General features: G+C 43.6%; 1 protein-coding gene and 1 long non-coding RNA gene across 9 annotated transcripts in view; one reads left to right on the top strand and one right to left on the bottom strand.

Annotated features, from left to right (window-relative positions):
• myt1la (myelin transcription factor 1-like, a) overlaps positions 1-24578 on the top strand; it is a 56744-nt gene that overhangs the window by 26226 nt on the left and 5940 nt on the right. For 3 of the 8 annotated variants that reach the window (XM_023952978.2, XM_023952974.2, XM_023952975.2), the window contains 17 exons: positions 1730-2178; positions 4870-5479; positions 7069-7478; positions 8211-8345; positions 9682-9772; positions 13357-13464; positions 15266-15486; positions 16299-16555; positions 19062-19280; positions 19570-19721; positions 22394-22462; positions 22567-22629; positions 22706-22789; positions 23176-23397; positions 23619-23710; positions 23786-23889; positions 24407-24550. In XM_023952978.2, coding sequence (XP_023808746.1) covers positions 1730-2178; positions 4870-5479; positions 7069-7478; positions 8211-8345; positions 9682-9772; positions 13357-13464; positions 15266-15486; positions 16299-16555; positions 19062-19280; positions 19570-19721; positions 22394-22462; positions 22567-22629; positions 22706-22789; positions 23176-23397; positions 23619-23710; positions 23786-23889; positions 24407-24550 — 3430 coding nt within the window. The remainder of the gene's footprint in view (positions 1-1729; positions 2179-4869; positions 5480-7068; positions 7479-8210; positions 8346-9681; positions 9773-13356; positions 13465-15265; positions 15487-16298; positions 16556-19061; positions 19281-19569; positions 19722-22393; positions 22463-22566; positions 22630-22705; positions 22790-23175; positions 23398-23618; positions 23711-23785; positions 23890-24406; positions 24551-24578) is intronic. The other 5 variants (XM_078943106.1, XM_023952976.2, XM_078943107.1 and 2 more) reach the window with 3 other exon arrangements.
• Positions 21574-23619, bottom strand: LOC144990196 (uncharacterized). Its single transcript, XR_013654187.1, has 2 exons — positions 23157-23619; positions 21574-22896 (listed from the first exon to the last, which is right to left on the bottom strand). It is a non-coding gene; the product is annotated as an uncharacterized LOC144990196 (long non-coding RNA).

Raw genomic sequence — 24578 nt, 5'->3', positions numbered from 1 at the left:
ATCTGCTGCTTCCCTGCATCAGTCAGCTTACAGGAGATTGTTCCAACACACTTCAGATTCCGCTGCTTGTTTTGATGGATGGGAGTGTCACTGGCTGCTGGTTAAACAAGGAGCATCAGCATCATTTTTTTTTACAGAGTTTGGCACCTGTATGTGATCCTCCATAATGGAGGGGTGTCTGCAGCATTCCTGCCTGTTGTTCTGCTGGGATCAGAAACCTGCATGCAGAGAGGCATTTCTGAATCAGTTCGGGAGAAGACCTTCTTCTTCTTCACTCTCTTTCCTTCCTCTGGTACCTTTCTTTGTCTCTCTCTGTCTCTCACGACCCCTGCCCCTCCTTCTCACTGGAGGATGTCACCATGGCGACAGCACCGTGCTGCTGCTGCAGTATGAGGACTAGGTGGAATGCAGCCGGTCTCCCATGGCAACTGGTAGTATAGGATATGAACATCGTGTCGCCCACTTTGAGCTGCCCCCCCCCCCACATCCTCTCATTCTTTAAAATATCCTCACCTTTAACACCAGCATGTTGCTATGGTAACATGTTTCTGCACCTCATGTTACTAAGGGCAGTAAGATAATAATATAATTGTGCATGCTTCACAAGCATCTGAGGTGTTCCTAAACCTTCTGCATTTTGAGAAGACACGCTGATGTCAGCACCTTGAGGTTCGCTCTGACCCGGAAAGCCTCCGACTGCAGACAGATGTCAGTCAGGCTTTGGTTTCACGCCAGTTATAAACTCAGCTGCATTCAAACGCAGATAGCCATGACAGCAGAAGTTGTGCTTCCATTCTGCAAACCGGCTTTCAGCACCCCCCAGCACAAACTTCAGCATCTCCATGTGCACAAGGCACATTCCAAGCCCAGGTGACAGAGGTGTTAATGCAAGTAATCAATATGCATGTGAGCTCAGGAAGCTCATGAAGGTGTTCTGGAAGCAGCACATATAGATTTCTGGGGAACCATGCAAACAGGAGGATTTATCGGACTTCAGGCCAGACAGTTTATTAATCTTCTCAAATGCCTCTGGGGCTCCTTTTTGGAGTTGTGTGCACAGTTTTCATCATGAAGTTGCTTTTGTGAACCTAGACTTGTCCTGATAGCGGATGAAGTCCCGTCATGAGCGTCGTCATTGAAAGCTAAAGCTTTACGATTTCAGGGTTTATGAAGTGTTCACACCTTTTTTTCGGAGTGCTAACTCTTGACGATCCCCCGTCTTCCTTGAAACAAACATTGACTGAGTCTGTGCAGAGATACCAACAGACACTTTCATCTTGCAGGGATTTCTGGAAGAAATAACTCGTCATGCAGCAACTCAATCAGATGAACACACAAATCAAAGCAAAATAATCAGTTTTGACCCCTCCCCCCACCCTGCAGAAATGTGTTCTAATTCAGTTCTGAGCTCCTCACATTTGAGGAACCATTAGATAGAGGGTTAACCGCTATAGTGGTTCCTTCCAAGTGAAACAGCAACAGAAAAATGGTTAAGGTTTTCATTCAGTTGGACAGTAATGTTCTAAAATTTAAAAACAGAAATAAAGAACAAAACGTTGCTCACAAGTCTCATTTTTAGGTTGTGTCTACGTGCAAAACATACAAAAGTCCTGATGAGCTGCTCTGTCATTGTTAGACAAAAATATCCTTTCTGGATTGGTTTTGAAATTTTGATTGTTTCTTTGCACAAATGCACATTCTGATGAATTTATCTTCTGTCCCACCTCAGCATATATGGCTGTCCACTGGCCAAAAAGAGGAAGACTTTGGACAAACAACCACTGGAACCAGCTGCCAAAAGACGGCCCTTCCTGTCTCCGCGCGCCGGTCAGGAAATAGACGAGAATGCCGGCAGCTTCAGCAGCTACCAGAATGACGCCATGAAGACTGGACTGGAGGGAGAGGAGCGAAGGGAGGTAGCAGAGGAGGATGAGGAAGAGGATGAAGAAAAAGAGATAGATGAAGACGGAGAGGTGGAAGACGACTTCTCAGAGGATAATGAGGAGCAAGGGGATGAAGAGGAGGAAGAAGAAGAGGAGAGAGGAGACGTGAGAATAAGAGTTGAACACGAGGATGAAGAAGAGGTCAGAGGGCTGGATGAGGAGGATGACGTTGATGATGATGAGGAACAGGAGGAGGATGACGTTGATGATGAAGAGCAGATGAACTGCCAGCAGAGTAAGTATGAAGTGGGCTGTGAGGAAGTCTGTCACATGGGAGCTAGTGGGCTCCCAGATTTGATGTGAAGCTTCACTGAAAAACACACAAAGCTGTTTGTTTCCAAACAGTGACACTCCATGGGTCTTCCCTCATTTCTTTTTTCACCTGTTCTGTCCAACAGCTGAGCAAGCAGATCAGAGCTGAAGGCCTTTTGTGTTGGACAGATTTTACTGTTACAATAGAGGTTTATGGATCTACAGACAGACTGAGTGTATACTTGTATAAACCCCTTTTGTGTTTGAGGCTAAGCTTTATTTATGAAAATTATGTTTATATGTATTCCTTGTTGGACGGAAGAAAAGAAGTAAAAGAGAGAGTGGCATGTAAGAGATGGGGGGGGTAAGGGGTTAGAATGGGGGAAATGATAATACAAAGTAAAAATATAAGAGTGTTATAAGTAAATTGCATGACTTAAACTTCACTCAAGGGCCCTGCTGGGACTCTGCAGTGTGAGGTGACAGAGCTAACCACTACACCACCATGCAGCCTTTTTGTTCACAGACAAATAATCACAAAGTTCTACATTCCAAGAAGTAGCAAACAGTTCTGCTGATATTTACCAGGGGTTAAAGGTTACAGAAAACTTCATCAAAACAAACAATCCAACATAAATATTTCTGTTTAGATATTTAACTTTTCACATAACTGAACAAAATGATGGTGAAAGGTTTAATTTATTGTCAGAGTGGATTGTTAGGATGAATGAGCTTAAAGCACATTATTAATTTCTTCTGAATGACAGAGTCTAGTTGATGTTCAGAAACAAAATTTTTAAAGTATAGAATTTACATGTATAGATTAGAAAAAAATGGATTCTACACCAATGTTATCATGATAATATTTGACAGTAAAAAGATAAAAAAGGATGATGGCTCACCCAAATCACAACGATAGAAACAAGTTTGACTTGGCTCAAACTCTGATAGACATCTACAAATATCCAACCATTAGATCCCAGCCAGCAAGGCCAAGTTGGCCCCAGGTGGGTTTGTGCACCGTTTCCATGGTGGCCCCACCTGTGTTTGCCCACATTGGCTATGGGCACTCAGTGCCGTCCACCGAGCAGCTGGCTAGCACAGCAAGCCTCCAGCCCACTGACTTTCTATGTTTGTATAGAAAGATCTTGAGGAACATGTATATGTAATGTGTAGTTAGTGTGTGGTGGAAGGCGGTAAAGATAATCTATGATTGTCTCTTTTTTTGTCCTTGTCTTTAAGATGTGTTATAGAGGCAGAAATAAATTAAGAATGATATTTTTCTCACTGCTCATTTCCAGTCATGAAGATGTGTGTAGTGTACTGAATATCTTAATGTAATGCGGTACTCTTCGTGAAAGGAACAAATAAAAAGTAAAATAAATAAAATATAATTTGGCTATAATAATTTATCTGTAGGTGTTTGGCCTCATTCATCCACTCTTTTCAGGGGACTGTAAGTCCCAGAAGCATTACTTTATTTTTTCAGTCCGATAATAGGAACAGGTCTGGTCAGAAACGTCATTGCTATCTGCACTGGAAGCTTCAACCATCTCCTGAGGTCCACATGCTGCTGCTGGTCTCTGGGCTGTGGTGTAGATGCCCAATGTCCTGCCTGGGGTTCCTATCCCACATTGACAACTGCAGTGCTACGCCTAATTGCAAATGCTATCTTTGCTGGATTCAGTGCAGAACATTTCTGCTATTGCTTATTATATAGTACTGTGGACATATTACATGTGCTCTGTCGCAGATTATCTTCCTGAGGACATATTTTGCTTCTGATTTAGAGCACCTGAAAAGCCTTCATTTTCAGTTTCCCTGTTTTCCTCTGCTGTCTTTGTCTGGAAAGTCCCTCATGTTGTTAGGCCTTTACACCGTGGCACTGAGGAAAAAAAGAAAGGAAGAAGAGCTGGAGTTAGATGAAGATGCTGAGGTTCTCTTTGGGACTGAGATAAAGTCAGAGAGGCCAGACTGAGACAGTTCAGACATGACCAGGGGCGAGACAGTGAATCTATTGGTAGAAGGTCTAGAGGTCTAGAGGAAGACCAGAGGAGGTTTCTGGATGCAGTGAAGGAGAACATGAAGGTAGCTGATGTTAGAGGAGAGGATGCAGAAGACAGGGTTAGATGGAGGAAGATGATTGGCTGTGGTGACCCCTGAAGGGAAAAGCTGAAAGGAAAAAAAGAAGTCTTGTCCTGAAAGTCAGTGCAGAGGGTGGTGAAACATTTTGGATGTATGATTCTGGGCTGCATGTTTTTGTAAATAAACATGCTGCTAATCATAAGACAAGCAGCTATTAAATTGAAGAGAACACAAGATAAAACTGTTTGCTGACAGCATAATTATTGAAAACCAAGACTTTTATCATCTTCCTCAGCAGAGCTTTTGAATCTACTGTGTGTTTATGCTGCAGACTGTATCCACATTTTCTTTTGCACCCATTTCACAAGATTTATGTTTTCATGGTGAAGCGTGCTGGATGAAACATTTCTGGATGAAACATTTCTGGATGAAACATTTCTGGATGAAACATTTCTGGATGAAACATTTCTGGATGAAACATTTCTGGATGAAACATTTCTGGATGAAACATTTCTGGATGAAACATTGCTAACTAGAGATGCAGAAGCAAAATACAGCTTCAGATTCTTTTTCTCTGTCTTCCTGTCAGCAGTGAAACAGTTCAAACCCAACGGACAATCAAAGCTTGGTCCAGTTGAGAAGGACAACAACAACAACAGCTGCGGTCCTGGAAACAGCACTGGAGAGGACTATGAGAACTATGACGAGCTGGTCGCCAAGTCTCTGCTCAACCTTGGCAAGATTGCAGCAGATGCAGCCTACCAGGCCATGACCGAGTCAGAGATGAACAGCAACTCATCTAACAGCGCTGGGGAGGACGACGAAGATGATGCTAGTGAACAGGGGGACAGAAAGGGTGAGCTGAGTGTGGACCTGGACAGTGATGTGGTCCGGGAAACCGTGGATTCCCTGAAGCTTTTGGCTCAGGGTCATGGCGCCATCCTACCTGAAGATGAGTACCCACATGCTGCCATGATGAATGATGGGAAACATGCAAATGGAGCACCTTGCATGAGGGTCAAGGCTCAGGACAGCGGAGAGGAGGTGTGTCTGAATAGTCTAGAGTGTCTGAGGAACCAGTGCTTTGATCTGGCCCGGAAACTGAGTGAGACCCAGCCTTCCGATCGGCCCATCCTCCACTCCCTCCAAAACCAATCCATCAACCCAGCAGATCAACAGGGTGTGCATCACCTGAACAGGTTACCAGTCTTCTCATTTCTTCATTAACTCCGACTGCAACTGACTTTTAAGAAAATTTGACTTGAAAGCAAAAAAGAAAAGCTCTCAGCCATAGACCATTGCCTGGCAGTACTTTATACTTTGGTTTTTGTGTGACTGATTCACACACATTCACAATGATCAGATTATCATCTTTTCATGTTGGACATTTCTTCCTGACGCTATGACTTAATTCATTGTTTTTACCAGAAAGTTTTTATTGAGATTTAGAAGCAGTTTTTCTAGAAAGTCCAGGCCAAGAGGGAGGAGCCAATACAAACTACAGGTTACTTAGCCAACAGATGTAAAAACAGACAGAAAGAGACAAACACTGTAAAAACATTTACATACCATGAACTCCAGCTCCAAAACGTGCAGTTTGTCCTTTTAAAGCTTTTAAGAGTTCAACTCAGTTAGATATTAACAGGTTTGCTGTGATGCTAGTTTCAGGTTGGTTCCCTCTCAGAAGTGTCAGCAGACGTTCTCCCTATAATGACAGTATCACCAAGAGTAGATCTGAAAACTGCAGCTGTCTGAGCTTTGCAAAAAATCCACAAAACCTTTAAATTATTGCCTTGTCTATAAGGATTTGATGATTTTTTGCTGTGTTACTGTGTTACAGTGTATGCTAATGTGTGTATTACAGAAAGGTGTAGTGTTACACATAAAAGTGGCTTACAGTGCATGTCACAGTACAAGTGTGCATTTAAGTAGAAAAATACACAATATTTTAATAATTGATAATATTTTGAAATAGGAGAATATTATCTTCTTTTTTTTTAGATTTTATTTTTTCATTTTTATCTTGTTCCAATTATGCGTCAAATAGTTAAACATTCAGATTTAGTATTTAAAAATTAGTATTTTGTGAATAGTTTTCTCCAGGCACTCCAGCTGTCCCCCACAGTCCAAAAACATGCTTCATATATGACGGACTGACAGCAGGGCGTAACCCGCCTTTGCCCAACAGTAGCTAGGATAGGCTCCAGCAGCCCCTTGACACTGAAAGAGAACAAGCAGGTTTGGAAGATGGATGGATGGACTTTTGTAGATCTAACTTTTGCATTTTAAATAATATAAAACAATATAAAGATTAGATTTAACTTTATTTTCATTGCACGAGTACCAGCCAACAAACTGCAAGTCTCATAAAAACAATACAATCCTTTTATTAATCAATGAATGTAAGAGATCTGCATATTCTTGCCATCTGTTAAAATTGCCTTCTTCTTCCTTAACTAATATAGTGATTCAAGAAACAACATTTGCCTTTTGTAATTTTTAGTGATTTCATTTTTTGTCTTTAAATATTTCCTCCGCCTTGCGACAGACTGGCGACCTGTCCAGGGTTTACCCCGCCTTCGCCCAACAGTAGCCGGGACAGGCTGTGGGTATTTGTCCCTGATAATCAGTCCAGAAAGAGAGATGCACTGCAGACAATCAGAGAAGATCGTTCCTTGTGCTTGATCCAAAGACTGAGCTGTGAATGAACTGCAAAAATGAATTTTTTTAGTAATAAAAAAAAACTTTTTATTTCTCGTTTTTAAATTTTCCTTTTCCCCTTTATTAGGTATGACAGCAGCCATCAAAATGCACTGGAGGAGCCCAGACTTCTGGATCGTCGTTATTCAGACATGGTGAACTTAATGAAGCTTGAAGAACAGCTGAGCCCCGCCTCCAGAGGTTACCCAACCAGCCAAGACGGGGATGAGGACACCACATCCATAGCCTCCGACCACTCAGACGAGACCTTTGACATGGCCAAGGGAAACTTGTCCTTGCTGGAGAAGGCCATTGCTCTGGAATCAGAAAGGGCAAAGGTCATGAGGGACCGTATGGCCTCAGAACACTCAATGCCCCGCCGGGATCAGCATTACCACCGGAGCCACGGTGAGCACAGCCCCAGGCTGAGCAGCTCCGCCGAGGAGCGCAAGTCCAGGATGCAGCAAGATGGACTGAAGCGAGCATACTACCCTAAAGGTAGGATGGAAAGCCCACACACTGACCCTCTCTGTGTCAGTATTGATCCCAGCTCAGAGAACAGGAAGGCTGGATACTTTCCTAACAATGGCTGATACTTTGGAAACTTTTTCAAGCCAGCTAGGAGTTCTAGGAGAAACTCATAGGATTCATGTTGTACAGTTAGAGGATATCCAACGCATTGGAGTATGAAAAGACTGTTGATGCAACGATAGCATCATGAATTCTGGGATATAAAGGCAGAAGCAAACAGACTTTGTTCAAAACAATGAACGCTTAGAATTTTTCAGTGTCTGTTTAGAATATTGCATTTGAATGAATGTTATTAAAAGTAACATTTCTTCCAAACAAAGATGCTCTTTTAAACCATTCAATAAACCACAAACCTTTCTAGAAATGGTTCTCTAAGGTGGTTTCTGACACCACCTCGGAGTGGGGGGGTTGTTTTCTACTGTTGGGTTCTGGTCTTGTGTGGTCTTGTTCCAACTCACAGACGTAGAGAATGGTGTCATCATCCGGCAGCAAAGCCATCAGGACGACACCACACTTGTCTGAGCTTCTCGCTTAAAATCTCCCTCCAGTTGAAACTTTTTTGATACATGCATCAGTGTTCTTTTGAAGTTAGAGTGATATTATCCTTAATGGAATGTAAAGAATATCATGCTGTGAAGAAGTCCTTGATAAAAATGAATATGACTGTCTGTCTGTTAACCCGTCTTTTCCTCTTTCCAGATTCTTCCAGAGGAGAAAAAAAGGAGAGCAAGTGTCCGACGCCTGGCTGTGATGGTACCGGTCACGTGACGGGCCTGTACCCTCATCACCGCAGCCTTTCTGGGTGCCCCCACAAAGACAGGGTCCCACCTGAGAGTAGGTCCAAGCTCGAGGTTACACTGCACGAAAACATACACACAACAAAAAACTGCAGAGAATCTAGCAAGTCATTTGAGCCGAAAGACTGAACAGTCCTGGTTGTTGACAGCCTCTGTCGTGCCAGTTCAACTTAGATAGTGGGATAGCATGGAGGGTGGGAGAGGAGATGACTCATCTTCACATGATCCCAAAAACACCCATCACATGTAAATATAGAGGATATTTGTTCTTGGAAAACCTGCTGCTGAACAGACACTGTGAAATCTGAAATCATCTCATCAGAAAGCTCATTTTGGTAACTGACAGACACTTTTAGAGGGCTTTAAATTGCACTTAACCTTTGTGCTATCCTATGGGGTCCAGATGACCCCCCCTTCCATTGACGTGTTCTCCCTACCATGACAAAGGTGGATAAAGGTGGAAAGATTTCATGTAATCCATGGACACCAGTGAAGATCACAAATCATTGAAGAAAAAAGGTTCAGAGCACTGTCTAGTGGGTCTAGATGACCCCACTCCCAATGGTAAAGTGCCTAGGATAGCACAAGGGTTACAGGAAATATCTTTGGGATTGTGTGATCAGGTTGTGCACCCCCCCACAGTGATGACTGCAGGCTGAACCTTCTAGTGTTTGTTTCCTGAACAGGAGATTGTTGCTGAAATGACTTGTTAAATGACTCTCAGCCTTTGCGAATGCTGGAGTTTGTTGGACAGTCCACCATGACACATCAGTCCTGCATGACTCTATTTGCCGTTTGTCATTGTTGAAAGTCTTAAAAGGTATTTTTCCAGAAGATAAGCAGCGTTTGGCAGCATGTGCAGACACATCAGTTTAGTAAAATGCCAAACTTTGCAAATATCAAATGCTTTTTTCTTGCTGCCAGAAGCCTTAGAACCTTCAGAACCCGAGGTGCGAATGAGCATCTGTGTCCATGCTTGATTAACTTCACTGTAGCGTTAGGAAAGAGCTGCTTTTTTTCAGCCTCCTCCTTTCCTGCTCCTCTTCACTCTAAACCTCACAGCCCTGATTCCCCACTGCTGAGTGGCTAGCATGAACGGCATGATTCCTCATTGGGCTGCTCCAGCCTGCAAACCTCACAAACGTGCATGAGAGACCCTGAAGAAATGTCGGAGGAAAACATTTTTACCAGGGAAAGAAAATCTGCCGCATTGTCCCCCCCCAAGCATGCTGTGTTGGTGCTCGTGAGCAGTGTGAGCTGCTGTCAGAGGTGCAGATGTAACCGTGCATGCCTAACCGCCGAGCTGAACTCCCATGACTCTCCTGTCTGCTCTTAACCCTCACTGTCTCTCTCACCTTTTCTGTCTGTCCAAGTCCTTGCCATGTATGAAAATGTTTTAAAGTGCCCTACTCCCGGCTGCTCTGGACGGGGTCATGTCAATAGCAACAGGAATTCGCACCGCAGGTGAGTGTGTGGCCTTCACCTGGGGTGCTGTAAGCTGCAGGAGGAGTGGGTGAGCAGGTTTTTTCCTCCAGCTCTGAAAGTCTGTCTGTTTGAGGAGAACCAAACAGCTCCAGATTCTCCTGCACTCAAACAGACCTGAAACAGGCACCCGGCCACATCCCAGTGTTAAAGCCAAAAAGATGGGCGCACGGTTGTGGGCGAGGATTCTAACCCCCCAGACGCTCCTCAGATTGATGTTTGTTTCAGCACTTTGTGACATAAATGCACTCAAACAGTCAAATGGCCTAAAGAAAGATGGACACTTGTTGTCCTTCAAAGCTTTGAAGATTTGCACAAAGAATGTTACAGTTGATAAAATAAAAGTAGTCTGAAAGTATATCAGGGATCAGGAAAACTGTCAGGACGCTGGTTAAATGTTTTGCATAAAAATCTAAAATATGAAACTTTTTTTCAAAATTAACATTACAGAATGTGTCTTTATACTGTTAGGTTAAAAATAAGATTTGAATTGACATTTTTGCCACAAAGGTGAATCTCAAATCGCATAAAAAAGAATAAGAGAGTTTGATGTAAATCTTTCACATGATGAAGAGACAAAAGTTTTACTATGCATTTACATTTTAGCAGTAAAGGTTTCCAGACTGTCCCAAAAAATAGTTTAGTGTTTTAAAGGCTGTGAGATTAATCTTGCGTTTTCTTTTTAATTCCTTGAAAGTAGAGAAAAATATTTAAACACAGCTGAAAAAAGTCTTTTTTTTTAGTTTTTAAAATGCCTAAACAAATGTAGAGCAAAAGAGGTGAGCTCATCTCTGACACCCCCACTCACAGCAGGGGGGGGGGGGGGGGGGGGGGGGCGTTCCCTGTCCAACAACTGCATTGTTTCAACCAGCTGAGCAGATGTTAGAGTGGTAGATGCTGTATGACTCTTCAGCATTTTAACTGAAAGTCAAGCTTTGGTCTGAAGCTGTGGGGATCCTGGTAGAGCTGCAGAGATGTAAGAGCTGCAAACACAAATATTCAGCTTCTAAAAGCTTTGCAGAGGCGACAAGGGCGTCCTCATCTCTGCACACAGAGCTCTGTGATCACAGCAGAAGGATCTGAAGCAGCAGAGTCGTCACAGCATGGTGATAGCAGGATATGTTAATGCCACATCAACAGACAGCAGCTGTCCGACTGAGATCCACAACACTTATCCTACCGGCACTAGCAAAGGACAAAAAGGAAAGAGATCCATAGTTTTTTTGGGCAGATATAAATGAAGATTCAAACTCTGGAGCTTGTGCATTTCCACTAACTATGAACCGCTTCTTAGATAATTGATAAATAATCAACAAACATGTCAACAAATGTTTTTCCATTTTCCATTTTCTTGACCCTGATGCTAATAGTCTGGTTCCCTGACCAAAATGTTCAAACTTCCTTGACGTCGACAGAAAGACAGAAAGGTTTACGTCACACAATGAGATCAGTTTTCAATGAGATTCTTCTAACGCCAAAAAATGAGTCTCTGTCATCGCCATCTACAGTTGGGAGGAAAGATTCACTTTTTTGAACGGGCAGAGATGAAATGTACATCATGAAAATGCACACGCATACATGTTTGCACGTACAATTACATGCATACAAACATAGACACACCCAAACTCACACCCACACAAACTCAGACAAACACTTAAGGTGTGTTATACAGCACAGATCCTTTGGGATAATGAACAAGCAAAATACCAGCTAGCAGTGTAGCTCATGTTTGCTAGCAGTTCACAGCCTTTCTATCTGCTAGTCTCCATAGAAACATCTTCACAGCAGCAGGATTCAGTACATTCACACACTGCGTCTCCCTTGGGTTGACTGTGGAGTTCAAAGGACAAGCAGATCTAACTATGCAGCAACCAATTAGGGAAACAACAGGAAGGGCAGGAACGTGTGCTGGTGGATGAGACATTTTCCTTCAGCAAAGAAACTTTTCTTTCAGAAAAGTTGTGTCTGTCAGGGATAATTTTCCACTTTTCATTTCAGGAAAACTGCTTGAGTGAGGAATGACTTTCAGTTTCAGTATTTTATTTCAAAATAATTGTGTCAGTGAGATGAGTTTTGCTGGTTCCAGCTTTTCCTTTCAGAAAAAAAAGTAGTCAGTGAAAGAAAAAATAGTTTTGAAAGCTTTCTAATAAAAACCTGTCAGTGAAAGATGGTTGTCAGGCTTTGTTTTTCCTTTCAGTTGGATGACTGTTAGAAGGTCAGAAAGTCAGAACATCTGTCTTTGTAGATCTAGAGTAGGGCTGGCCGACCCTGGTCCTCAAGAGTCTAAATCTTACCTGTTTCCCAGTTCCCCCTAAGCAGCTTGCTGCTGATTAGGTGACTCAAGTAATTTCACATCCTGATTGACAGAACCCACCTGGTTAAGGTTTTCAGCATCAAGCAGTCCAAGGAGAGCTGAAAAACAGACTGGGTTTTGGCTTTTGATGACCAGGGTTAGCCAGCCCTGATCTAGAGAAAGTCTGGCAGAATCCAGAGAGAGGAGCTGTGGATGAGGAAGTCTGGAGTGACAGAGAAGAATGTTTGTTCAGGACATGGATGAGAGCTGGACCACAGTGGTGAGATGTTCTGCAGGTGGGACAGAGCAGGTTAAGGTGGAGGTGGGACTCCACCAAGGATCAGCTTTGAGCTCCTTCTTGTTTGCTGTGCTGATGGACAGACTGACAGATGAGGTTAGACAGGAATCTCTGTAGATCATGATGTTTGCAGATGACATAGTGATCTGTAGTGAGAGCAGGAAGCAGGTGGAGGATCATCTAGAGAGGTGGAGGTTTGCTATGAAAGAGAGAGGAATGAAGGTCAGCTGCAGTAAGACGGAGAATCTGTGTGTGAATGAGAGGAACTGAAGAGGAACAGTGATGTTACAGGAAGCAGAGGTGGAGAAGGTGAATGACTAAGTTCTTAGTCAACAGTCCAAAACAACAGAAGGTGTAGAAAATAGATGAAGAAGCATCTGCAAACAGGAGAGAACAGGTTAAGGAAGGTTTGAGATGTGACCAAAGAATGTCATCAAGATTGAAAGGAAAGGGGTAGAAAACTGTGGTGAGAGCAGCCATGTTGTTCTCTGATGCAGAGACAGGAGGCAGAGCTGGAGGTAGCAGAGATGAAGATGTTGAGGTTCTCTTTGGGAGAAACCAGGATGGATCAGGAATGAATCCATCAGAGGAACAGATCATGGTAGATGTTCTAGAGATAAATGCAGGGAAGCAGATGGAGATGATTGGACACTTTCAGAGGAGGAACAGTGATGATGTTGGAAAAAGGATGCTGAGGTTGGAGCTAGCAGGAAAAAGACCAAAGAGGAGGTTCATGGATGTAGAGAAGGAGGACATGAGGGTGGTTGGTTGGTGGGAGTGAGGAGGATGCAGACAGGAGGATGAGATAGAGGTTGTTGTGGCAACTACTAAAGGGACCAGCTGAAAAACTCAGAAAAGACAGTGTGTGTATGAACAATAGTCATTCTGACTTTTTCTAAGGTTAGGTTTCATTGGCCTGAGCCGTGTGTTTGTGTTCAAGTCTAACCAAGCCCTCCTCTGTCCTGTTATTGCCAGTCTGTCAGGTTGTCCCATTGCTGCTGCAGAGAAGATGGCAAAGGTGCATGAAAAGAGTCACTCAGCTGACAGCAGCAAGACCAACCAGACATCAGATCGGGTCCTCAGGTATGGTCCACTCAGTGTGCCCACATGAAATACCACCAACACAGGCCCAGAGAGTCACAGAGGAGCTCCTCTCACTAAAGTGTGTCCTCTGCACACAGCACTATGGGAAAGATGGAGGGATGAATACATGCTTATTCTCAGAAAAGATGTGGCATTTATGCGTTTTCGTTGGAATGCTCCATCCATCCATCCATCATCCATCCATCCATCCATGCATCCATTCATCCATCATCCATGCATCCATCCATGCATCCATCCATCCATTCATCCATGCATCCATCCATCCATTCATCCATCCATCCATCTATCCATCCATCCATCCATCCATCCATCCATCCATCCATCCATCCATCCATCCATCCATCCATCCATCCATCCATCCATCCATCCTCTAAGCCTGCTGAATTCTTTTAGGGTCATGAGGTTGTTGCTACTGTTAGGCTCTTGGGTGAAAGTGGAGTTATCCAAGCTACTGTTGGGCTAAGCCCGGGTTCACCCTGGATGGTTTGCCAGGTCATCGCAGCAAATTGCAATAATAACGTATTTGACAAGAAAACACATATATAGCACAACATATGTTCACAATGACAGTTGTTACACTGTCCAGGTTAGCTTATTTGGTGGATAAAAGTGCAGCATTTCTTACTATCTACTTTTAAATAGTGGTGTGTATTGGCAAGAGTCTACGATATGATATGTATCGCAATACTTGGACATATTTACTTCTGAGTTGTGGGCGGGACTGTTGACATAGTAAGCCTGCCTTCATTTTCCGCAAGCTTACAGTCCTAAAAAAACGTTCGTGCTGTAACTGTACAGTTCTGATCCAGATTCCAGCTCAGACCAGGAAAACAAAGACGTTCATGGATCTGTTTGTCTGACAGTGGATGATCAGAATGGAGCGGAGCAGGAAGACTGTGGTTTACTGGTTATAGTTTGCAACAACTAGAAGATTTTACAAACAGCATTTTTTTCTTCTGCTCCTAATTCGCAATGATTTGAAGAAAGAAATACTCAGAAACACAACTTTAAGCTTAATTTTCTTTATATGTCCTCCATCATGAGACAAATGCTACAGGAACACGTTTAAAAACCGGCAAAACAAAATCACATTTTTATTGGAGTGGGTCTTTATAATAGAGACTGTATCTTTCCCATCATCCAGGTTTTATCATTCACATCAAGAGGTGAAGCTAAATGGTACCAACTACTAGGACTGGCCTTTAAAAAGGATTCATTATTTTGAATCACTCTTTTCTTACAAGATCTGATGTCAATTCATTAAATTCTTAAATCAATTTTTCTTAAAAGCCGTTCCTAGTTTATTCAGTGAAACACAGCTTTAAAATTAGTTTCCAATGTAAATCTATTTTTTCATGAGCAAAAATTCCACCTTTGTTCTATTTAATAATAACATATATTTTATTTATAACGTGTGTTTTAAGACTCTCAAGATAAATAGTACACACGGATCAAGATGTTTTTCCAAGTAACTTTGAAAAATAAACTGATAATTAACCAACTGGAATTCTGAACTTCTGACACCTCAATCAGCAAACCCTGACCAAACTGCTCTGATGAAGAGTCTGACTTCTCCTGTTAGAGATGCTGCAGAGGACCTGCACCTTCTAGTTTGTTTAGAAAAAGATTGATAGTTCTTTACGCCAAAATCAGGATGCTGAGCAAATAATCATGATTATTTAAAATAATCATGATGTGTAATTTATGTGTATAATTTATCGATTTTGATAAATTATAAACAAATAATCCCAGCATCTTTTGCCTTTGGTTACTTTTCCAGGCCAATGTGTTTCGTTAAGCAGCTGGAGATTCCTCAATATGGCTACAAGAACAACGTTCCCACCAGCACACCACGGTCCAACCTGACGAAGGAGCTAGAGAAATACTCCAAGACCAGCTACGACTACGGGGGCTACGACTGCCAGCAGGGAAGCTACGGCAAGAGAGGCTCAACAACCAAGTCCCAACACGGGCGTGACACCTCCCCAAAGGGATACGACGGTATGTACACGTGACACACTACTTCACACTTTAAGGATCCTAAAGTTTGACTTTGGAAACATTTGGTATTAGTTTCTGGAGTAGTCCTGTATTTTTGAAAGATTGGTAGTCAAAAAACATTTCACATGGAAATGTGTAAAGTAAATATTAGTAAAAGTTTAAACCCATAGAATGCATAGATTGTTGTGTTGAACTGTGAAGTTTGTTCTGACCTCACGTCTGAGGTGGAGCAAAATGAGCCAGCTGTCAGAGGACTCACGTGGGTTGTGTGGGGTGTAGATGGAGGGGGCTGTGAAGCAACGCACTTCCAAACTTCTGATTTCTTGCTACACAACTTTCACACAGCAGCTTCTCCGCCTGTCTGCATGCTTCATATTCAATGCTTCTGTGAGGGATGGGAGAAATGCTGCTGCAAAGCTGACAGGAACAGGCTCAGCCTCCACCCACCCCCTGCAGTTTCCACCTTCCTATGAAAAACTTTATTTTTGGTGACCCCCACCAAGTTCATCCACCTGATGTCTGGTCAAATGATCTTTCAGACACGATACTCTGCAGGTTTCCTTTTACTGAGAGAGATAATAACATCTGAAAATGAAGTACATTTGGCATGAAAAAGAAATTTTCTTGGACAATAAGCATTTAACAATGTTTTAAGTCTTTTCAGTGAAGCAGCTGTGCACAGAGACAGTAGTTTAGTGTGGACCTGACCTTTGCATTTGTCTGTGGATCTCATCCGCATGTTGGTGGTGCAGCAGACTGTCTGACTGGCTCCACCTCATGCTAGGCGTGCATGTGTGTGTTTGTTCTTGCAGCAAAGCGCTACGGAAAGACAAGCCCTGCCAGCAGCACCACCAGCAGCTACGCCCCCAGCAGCAGCAGCCTGAGCTGTGGGGGAGGAGGGGGTGGAGGGGGCAGTAGTGCCAGCAGCACCTGCAGCAAGAGCAGCTTTGACTACACCCATGACATGGAGGCGGCCCACATGGCAGCTACAGCCATCCTCAACCTGTCCACCAGGTGTCGAGAGCTCCCAAATGCCTTGGGGGGGAAGCCTCAGGACCTGCTTTCACAGGTGGGGGGGCTAGAAATGGTGTATTTTTAGAAACACATTAAAACATTTCAGGGTAAGTGGTCTGCTCTTGTATGGTCATTGTCTACCTATTGCTGTTCAAAACACTTTTACACCGCTGCTCAGTCATTCATTTACACACATTCAAACACCTATTTGGTGGCGGCCTGCCGCTTACCCATCAGGTGTCACCCCGTCAGGGTTAAGTGTCTCCCCCAGAGACACTTTGAGATGTTTGAAGCTCTGGTCTAACATAACTCTTCCACCCATGAAAGCAGCACTCCCCACTCTTTTTAGTGCAAGCCCCGCCTCCTTTCTACTGGCAGGTGTAGGGAGCAGAGGTCGTGTCCCAACAGGACAGCAAAGATGTGCAAGGATGCATTTCCATGATGCTTTGTTCATGTTCAGGCCTGGTTATTGCAAAACTAAAATTGAATTAATATTTGATCAAATGGTCATATTTTTAAGTTTGAATAGTTAAGCTGTGAAATGTGTCAAAGGACTATCTCATAATTACTGGCCTTGCAGGTTAGGTGGGGTTGGGGATTTTCTTGGTGATCAGCATCGATTATATGAATGTTTCAGGGTGTTGGATAGGGTGGTTCCTTCAAAAGAAGTGGCCACACTTACCTGTTTCATGTTCAATTCAATTCAGCTTTATTCATATAGCCCAAATTGACAACAACAGTTGTCTCAATGGGCTTTGTACAGGTAATTGTCAGGTAAACATACAATCAAAAAGGATCATAAATGCATAGAATTCAATAGGATAATACTAAACTTTAACTAAACTGGGCATCCCTGCCCTCAGACCCTCCTTAGAGGTAAGGAAAAACTCCTAAAAAAAAGGGATCCGGAAGAAACCTCAGGGGTGTTTCATGTGTTTCATGTTCAGCATGTAACACATAAAATTTGCTAGTTTCAGGCTTGATATCCCCTCCAAAGTCACACCAAAGTGTGTTTCCCTCACAACTTAAATAGCATCAAACTGTGAAGTCTGATGATCCGTTGATGGTCAGCTGAGCGGCTGCTCTGACAAACCGGGTCAGTTTTCTGATCTGGATGTCAGCTGCTGTGGTTCTTCTAAACCACATGTGTCAAAGTAGAGGCCCGCGGGCCACATCCGGCCCACCAGATCATTTCATATTATTGTTATTAATGGCCCGGCGAAATGTAGCGTTGATTAAAGAATCAACTGCAGATCCCACAATGCAGCGCTTCAGCTGCCCTGGTGAACGCTAGTCCTCAGGGTTCTGGAGAGAAAACGTTGATTCTGAAAACAGAGAAATGGAGGCAGAATAAATGTTACTGACATCACTGGTAAACCCCTTGTGTCTCATTTGTGGGGAGCTAATGTGGCTGTAATGAAAGAATAGAATCTGAGACGGCGCTATGAGACAAACATCAAATACACACTTTGCTGAGAAGCTGAGCACACAGAGAAGGAATTCTGAGTTGCTTCACCACCCGTTTGCTGCTGATGTGGAAACTGCACCTGTGCAGATTCAGATAAAGCTGATGGAGCTGCAGAGTTTTGACACACTTGAGCTAAAGTACGACACTGCAGGACAGTTTATTCTCTCCATTCCTGCAGAAATGCCCCAGCTCCGTCTACATATGGCTCCAACTTTCTGCATGTTTGGATGCACATTTCTGAGAGAAGCTCTTCTCAGTGATGAAGACTGACTAAACAGCAGACAGCTGTCGTCTCACTGATGATCACCTGCAGTCCATCCTGAGAATCTCCACAACACAGAACCTCACAGCAAACACAAACCAACTGTGTGACACAAAACGATGCCAGACGTTCAGCTCTGATCAAATGACACACGAGTAAAGAAAACAGAATTAGGTTCATTACTAAAAAGCACAAATTCACATTTCCAGGTGTAGTTTGTTTTGTTAAGAAGCATTTTCCTATTTTTAATTTGTGTAATTTTGCCAGGACATATTTTTATGGAGAGAAATGATATTTAAGATTAAGTTGATTTATTCTGGAATAACATTTTCTGTCTATTTTTATTCATATTTATGTATAAATAAGTAACGTTTTAAAGTTTAGCTTTAGTGTGTTCAACAAGTTTATCCTCACCGTTTTTGGGATTTTGGCCCCCTGAGCTACTGAGTTTGACACCCCGGTTCTGGAAAAACATGAATCCTCATTTGCTTTCAACAAACCTGCGCCACAGATAATCCATCCATCTATCTTCAGAACCCGCTGAACCCTCCTCAGGGTCACAGGGTTGCTGGAGCCTATATGTACTGTTGGGTGAAGGCAGGCTGGGGAGATCAGTGAAAGAAAAGTCTGAACATGGCAAAGCTTCAAACATGAAACCAGACAGTGTTTTATCTGGATGGAGGGGGGGTTAAGGAAGTAGAAGCAGCACGAACCTGGTTTTCTGCCAGGAGGATCAGTCACTCAAACTTTATGAGCAAACGTCAAATAAATAACAATAAAGCACCCCCACTGCTTTCAGTATGATTGTTAAATGCTAAACTTGTCTAACAGAGTCCGGTTGGTGATCTGGATGATGGCAGTGAGCTGGACCTGGAGGGTCAGCCTGGTGGTCCAGAGGGCAGCGGGACAGTGCTGACGCCGCTGCAGCCAATGTCGCCGCAGCGCCACGCTCTGCTCAGCAGCCGCTGCTATCAGCTGAGCGACAGCGACTGCTGGGACCTGCCGGTGGACTACACCAAAATGAAGCGGCTGGGGGACGAGCACAAGGAGGTGAGGGGTGGGGTTTCTATCCTCCCAAGTAAATAAGACATAAAACTGACTGTAGATGTCATTATTCTGTGAAGACTTAACTAAGCCTCTTTGGTTAACCTCCCCATTCCCTCCCCTCAGTCTATAGAGCACAGATGAGTTTGCGCCAAACAGAGGTGTGGGTGTCATGATATGGGCAGGGTCAATGTGTTTATAAGTCTCTGTAGTCACGGCTCCAGCAGGATTTTGTGTTGTTATTGCATCTCCTGTTAAGGTTTGTGAACCTTTCATTTTCAGTAATGCGCTGCAGTCTGCTTGCTTCTCCTCTATGCTCCAGAGTGACGAGCTGGATCCCTTCCAGGAGCTGCTGGAGGAGCAGCGTTACCCGGCAGAGGTGACCACGCCCAGCTCCAAACACCACAAATACTCCCCCTGCAAGGAGAGCAAGAAAGAGCTCATCACGTAAGCTGGAAATCAGTGTAATGAGAAAAAGGGTTGTCTTCTGTAGCAACAAACACCTCTGCTGTCTCAGCAGCTTCCGCTGCAGACTCAGGTTTGTGTTCTCGTATCCACACCTGTAGCTCAGGCGAAAGCATCCTCAAGTATTACTGCAAAATGATCAGTTCACCAATTTCATTAGCAGTTTTACCTGTTGGCTGGGTCCACTTCAAGTAAAGCTCTTTGAGCCTGGCATGAAGCTCTCTTGGGCTTTCATCAATATTCATATCCAGAGAATGACATTTTTGTCTGTATTTCTCTGGGTTGATGTCAAACTTTGACAGAAATCACAGTTTTAGCATCATCAGTATCCATTTGTACATATGCAGCTCTGGCCTTGATGGGATGGAAACCCCATTCTCTATGCTATGCTAGTGCGATTTGTTCAAATGTGATTAGAAAATGTTCCACATCACCATTGTCTGTGAATTTTTCTAGTTGAGGCTCATACAGACGGGACTGACCTGATGGTTGGCGTGTTGGATCATCAGCCACATTACATTACATGAGAAGTATCAGCAGTCTCCAGAGGTCCTCAGTTAGACAGTTCAGGCTCTGGTAAAACCAGTTCAGGTGTTGAGGTGGTACACGCCTGAACTTCCAATCGTAGAAGTTGAAACTGGTGCTGGAGTGCTCTGAATCACTTTTTTCCATTTGCCTGGCATTTCTGGCTTCCTGCTGACTCATGTGAGAAGGAAAGATGGAGACCAGGTCTGCAACACTTGGCTTGCCACCTGTGTCCTCAGAGCTGTCCAACCCTCCAGAAGCTCCATTTTCCTCCTGATCCTCATCTGACTGCTCCTGTGTCATTTTCTGGGGTATTAGGCCATCCTTGACTCTCATATTCCGTCCACTTTTCTATTTTTTTTAACTTGTCCTGTCCAACAGCTGTGCAAGCAGATCAGAGCTGAGTGCCTCTTGTATTGGACAGATTTTACTGTTACAATAGAGATTTATGGATCGTCAGACAGACTGAGTGTATATTTGTATAAACCCCTTTTGTATTTGAGGCTAAGATTTATTTATGAAAATTACATTTGTATGCATTCCTTGTTGGACCGGACGGAAAAAAGAAGCAAAAGAGTAGAGAAAGAAACAGAGTGGGATGTCAGAGATGGGGGATAAGGGGTTAGAGTGGGGGGTAGTCGGTATCACAAAGTTAAAACAGAAAAGTGTCATAAGTAAATTAAATTACATAATTTAGTTCACACAGCAACAAAACAAACAAAAAAAAGAGTCTGCACACAACTATTTACAGGTTAGAAGTATGATCATGCATCAACGATTAAAGATTTATCTCCCATGATTTCTGCACATAGACAGGTACACATAATATTCCCATTACCGATATTCATGAGGAGGGGTGTGGAAAAAGAGAAAAAACAATACCCATGCTGGTGTTTGTGCAAAGGTGGATAAGCAGGTGGGTTGAATGAATGTGTGCCTCTTAGAGTGAACTTTGATCACACTGAACGCTCCAGCAAAGGCAGGAGGCCCCCCACCCCACACCCCAAGGCTAGGGGCAGACAGCGCAGCAACCCGGCCGATCCAGGCATCCAAGAGCCTCACCGTCAGACAAAGATCCAGGAGCAACCACTCTCCCGTGCACCAGACCCCCACCACAGACACAGAGATGGAGAAGGAGACGTCCACTATGCTGCATAACTCAAAATCCAAGAGGATGAAGAATTAGAAAAAGGGGAAAGAACAAAAAAAAAATTGAGGAAAAACCTGGGCTCAGGGTGGGCTTAAATCACTCTGACACCTTTTGTCAGGGTCCACTCAGGTGAGATTGAGTCACAGGACAAAAAAGATGTTCAAATTAGAGGTTTTATTTCACCCAACACAAAAATGGCATGACCATAAATTAAAATGGGGCCAACTTAACAAAATGTAACTGAGAGAATCAGAAACAAAAGCTCAAACCTTCTAAACCAACTGCACAACTATGTAGCCACTAGGGGGCCCGTGTCTGAGCCCCTCTGCGCCGGTCCCTAAAGGACAGTGTTGTGTCAAGAAGGGTATCCTGAGGATAAACCTGCTCTTATGGGCAGAAATGACAAACATAGGCTGGAGTTTTTTTCATGAACATCATGCCCTGGATGTTCAACTGTCACTATGGGAAAAAGTCTACTGGACAAACCTCTGAATTTGCAGTAATCTTTCCTTTATTAACTCTCATTTAGAAACGTCATGACTTTATGTTTATTGGTTATTAGTAGGTTTCGATTGATATTTTGTTATGTTTTCAAACTTAGATCAGTCATGTCATGATCATGAAGAAAAAGACATGATGACTGTTGTGAAGCATTTTCATTGTCTGCTTGGTCCGGTCTGATCCAGAGCTGCTTTCCTCTGATTCCTCCTGGTCTGGCAGGTGGTGTAGTAAAACGGTAAAGTAGTAAAGTGGTAAAGTGGGATAGTGAGGAGCCGCAGGAGCTTCTTCAGAGATTAGAGTCAGAGGACCAGAGGGGCTCAGCACTTTTTTTTTTGCTTTTTTCCATCCTGATCAGAGCTCATTTGGGCATAGTTCATTACCATGGATCCTGTCCCAGAGACGAGGACACCTGAAACAGTTTTATGAATATGCAGAAAAGTGTCTGCACACTGAGCTAAAGGTTGGTGTCTTTTTGCAGCCTGTCCAGTTGTCAGTTGATCGACAAAAATATCCGCAACATGTTGCCGACCAACTCCCAGGAGCTGCGGTGAGTCTGAAACCAACACACAGAGAAAAACAAAACCCATCCTGAATTCAGTTTAAAAGGATTCAGACACTTCTCTTCTCCCTCTGTCCTTCTCTGGGATTCAGGTGTCCAACTCCGGGCTGCGATGGCTCAGGACACATCACTGGAAACTACGCTTCTCACAGGAGGTGCAGAAACCCTCACCTGCAGCCTCAGTGAAGACCCAGTCCATGTTTGTCTGACCCTGACCTCTCTTTGTCTTAGTCTGTCCGGATGTCCACGGGCAAAAAAGAGCGGCATTAAAATCCTGCAAAGCAAAGAGGACAAGGATGAGCAGGAGCCAATCAAGTGAGAGGTTCACACTTGCTGACGGTGTTCAGGCTCTACTGTGGGGTTGGAGGCGCTGACCTGCAACCCCCTACCTCAGTTAACACTGGATCAGACCATCTCCAGATCTGTGTGGAGAAACAACAATAACTTTCAGTTATACCAAAGAAATATTAGTCCTAATCAAACGTCTTACATTCTAGGAAACAGTGGATTAAGAGACCAAAAATGCTGAACATTGTTGTTTCAAATGCTTCCAGATTTATGACCTTTTTAAGTGAAAATTCTGTCATTCTCTCTCTGCAAAGCATTTGTCACAGTGTTTTAGATCCAGTTTAATATTTGACTGGAGATTAGACAAAGCCAGTAAGGTCTTTCAGGGTCTCACTTTCGCTCCCTTGGCTCAGGTGTCCGGTTCCTGGCTGTGATGGACAGGGTCATGTGACAGGAAAGTACGCCTCTCATCGCAGTGCATCAGGCTGCCCCCTGGCTGCAAAGAGGCAGAAAGACAGCTACGTTAACGGCTCTCAGTTTGTGTGGAAATCTGGGAAGACAGATGGCATGACATGTCCAACTCCAGGCTGCGACGGCTCTGGACACGTCAGCGGGAGCTTCCTGACCCACCGGAGGTGACCTGTCCAGATTCAACACCTTTCCTTCTTTTGACTGAAACAAGGAGAAGAAGAAAAATGCCATTCAGTTGATTTAAATGTGCATAAAAACTTCCGAATTAGGTTTAAGTCTAAATCAAAACTGAAATAAACGTATTAAATATTTGGAGGAGTTGCTTTATGAAACGTTTCGGGTAGAAACGAGAGGATGAGGAATAAAAGGAACTTTTGTCTTCCAGTCTGTCCGGCTGTCCTCGTGCCACCTCAGCCATGAAGAAATCCAGGATGAGCGGCGTGGAGATGCTGACAATCAAGCAAAGAGCAAGCAAAGGTCATTTTGTGTTCCGGACTGGACTTGCAGAAACAGAAGGGTGGCAGTGACCGACCTTTGTCCTGTTTGTTTCAGGCATTGAAAACGACGAGGAAATCAAACAGCTTGACGAAGAAATCAAAGATCTGAATGAGTCCAACAATCAAGTGGAGTCAGACATGATCAAACTGAGGACACAGGCAAGAAGAGGGAGGGCCAGCTCTGAATTCATGAAGCATGAATGTCTGTGGGCGGACCAGTGAACAGATCTGCAGATTGGAAGCTCTGACGTGTCTGCAGGAACTGCTCACACCAAACTATTCCAGACTGTAGTTCATTTCTTCATTTTCATTATTTTCCTTCATCCTCAGTTCCTGTGCCCCTCCTGGTTGTTTCATGTTAAGGATCTGAATTCAAACAAAGTAAAGAGAGTCACAAAGAGTTCGTTTTTCTCATTTTCCATACCGGCCACTATTGTGACTTCTGCGGTTGTCCAGGATTTAGTTTAAAGGTGGAGAGGAAGAAATGTTGAATCTTCCAATCCAGCATCAAACCTGCTGATCTTAAGATTGAGTTGCTTCTTTAACCCTGAGAAAAGTCTTCGTTTCATGTCTGACATAAGTCGGAACATTTTTGGAAACGTTCAGTCTGTTAACAACATGCTTTTCTTTCACCTTCACCAGGTTCTAAATATGAAAAGTCCTTGTTGTCTTGCAGATCACCACCATGGAGACCAACCTGAAGTCCATGGAGGAGGAGAACAAGGCTGTGGAGCAGCAGAACGACTCGCTGCTGCATGAGCTCGCCAACCTCAGCCAGTCCCTCATCAACAGCCTGGCCAACATCCAGCTGCCGCACATGGTGAGCCCACAGTCCGGCAGCACCAGGG

The sequence above is a fragment of the Oryzias latipes genome, chromosome 24, assembly GCF_053564925.1.
Source record: "Oryzias latipes strain Hd-rR chromosome 24, Olatipes_Hd-rR_3.1".
NCBI lineage: Eukaryota > Metazoa > Chordata > Actinopteri > Beloniformes > Adrianichthyidae > Oryzias > Oryzias latipes.
This window is presented reverse-complemented; position numbering and strand designations above follow the sequence as displayed.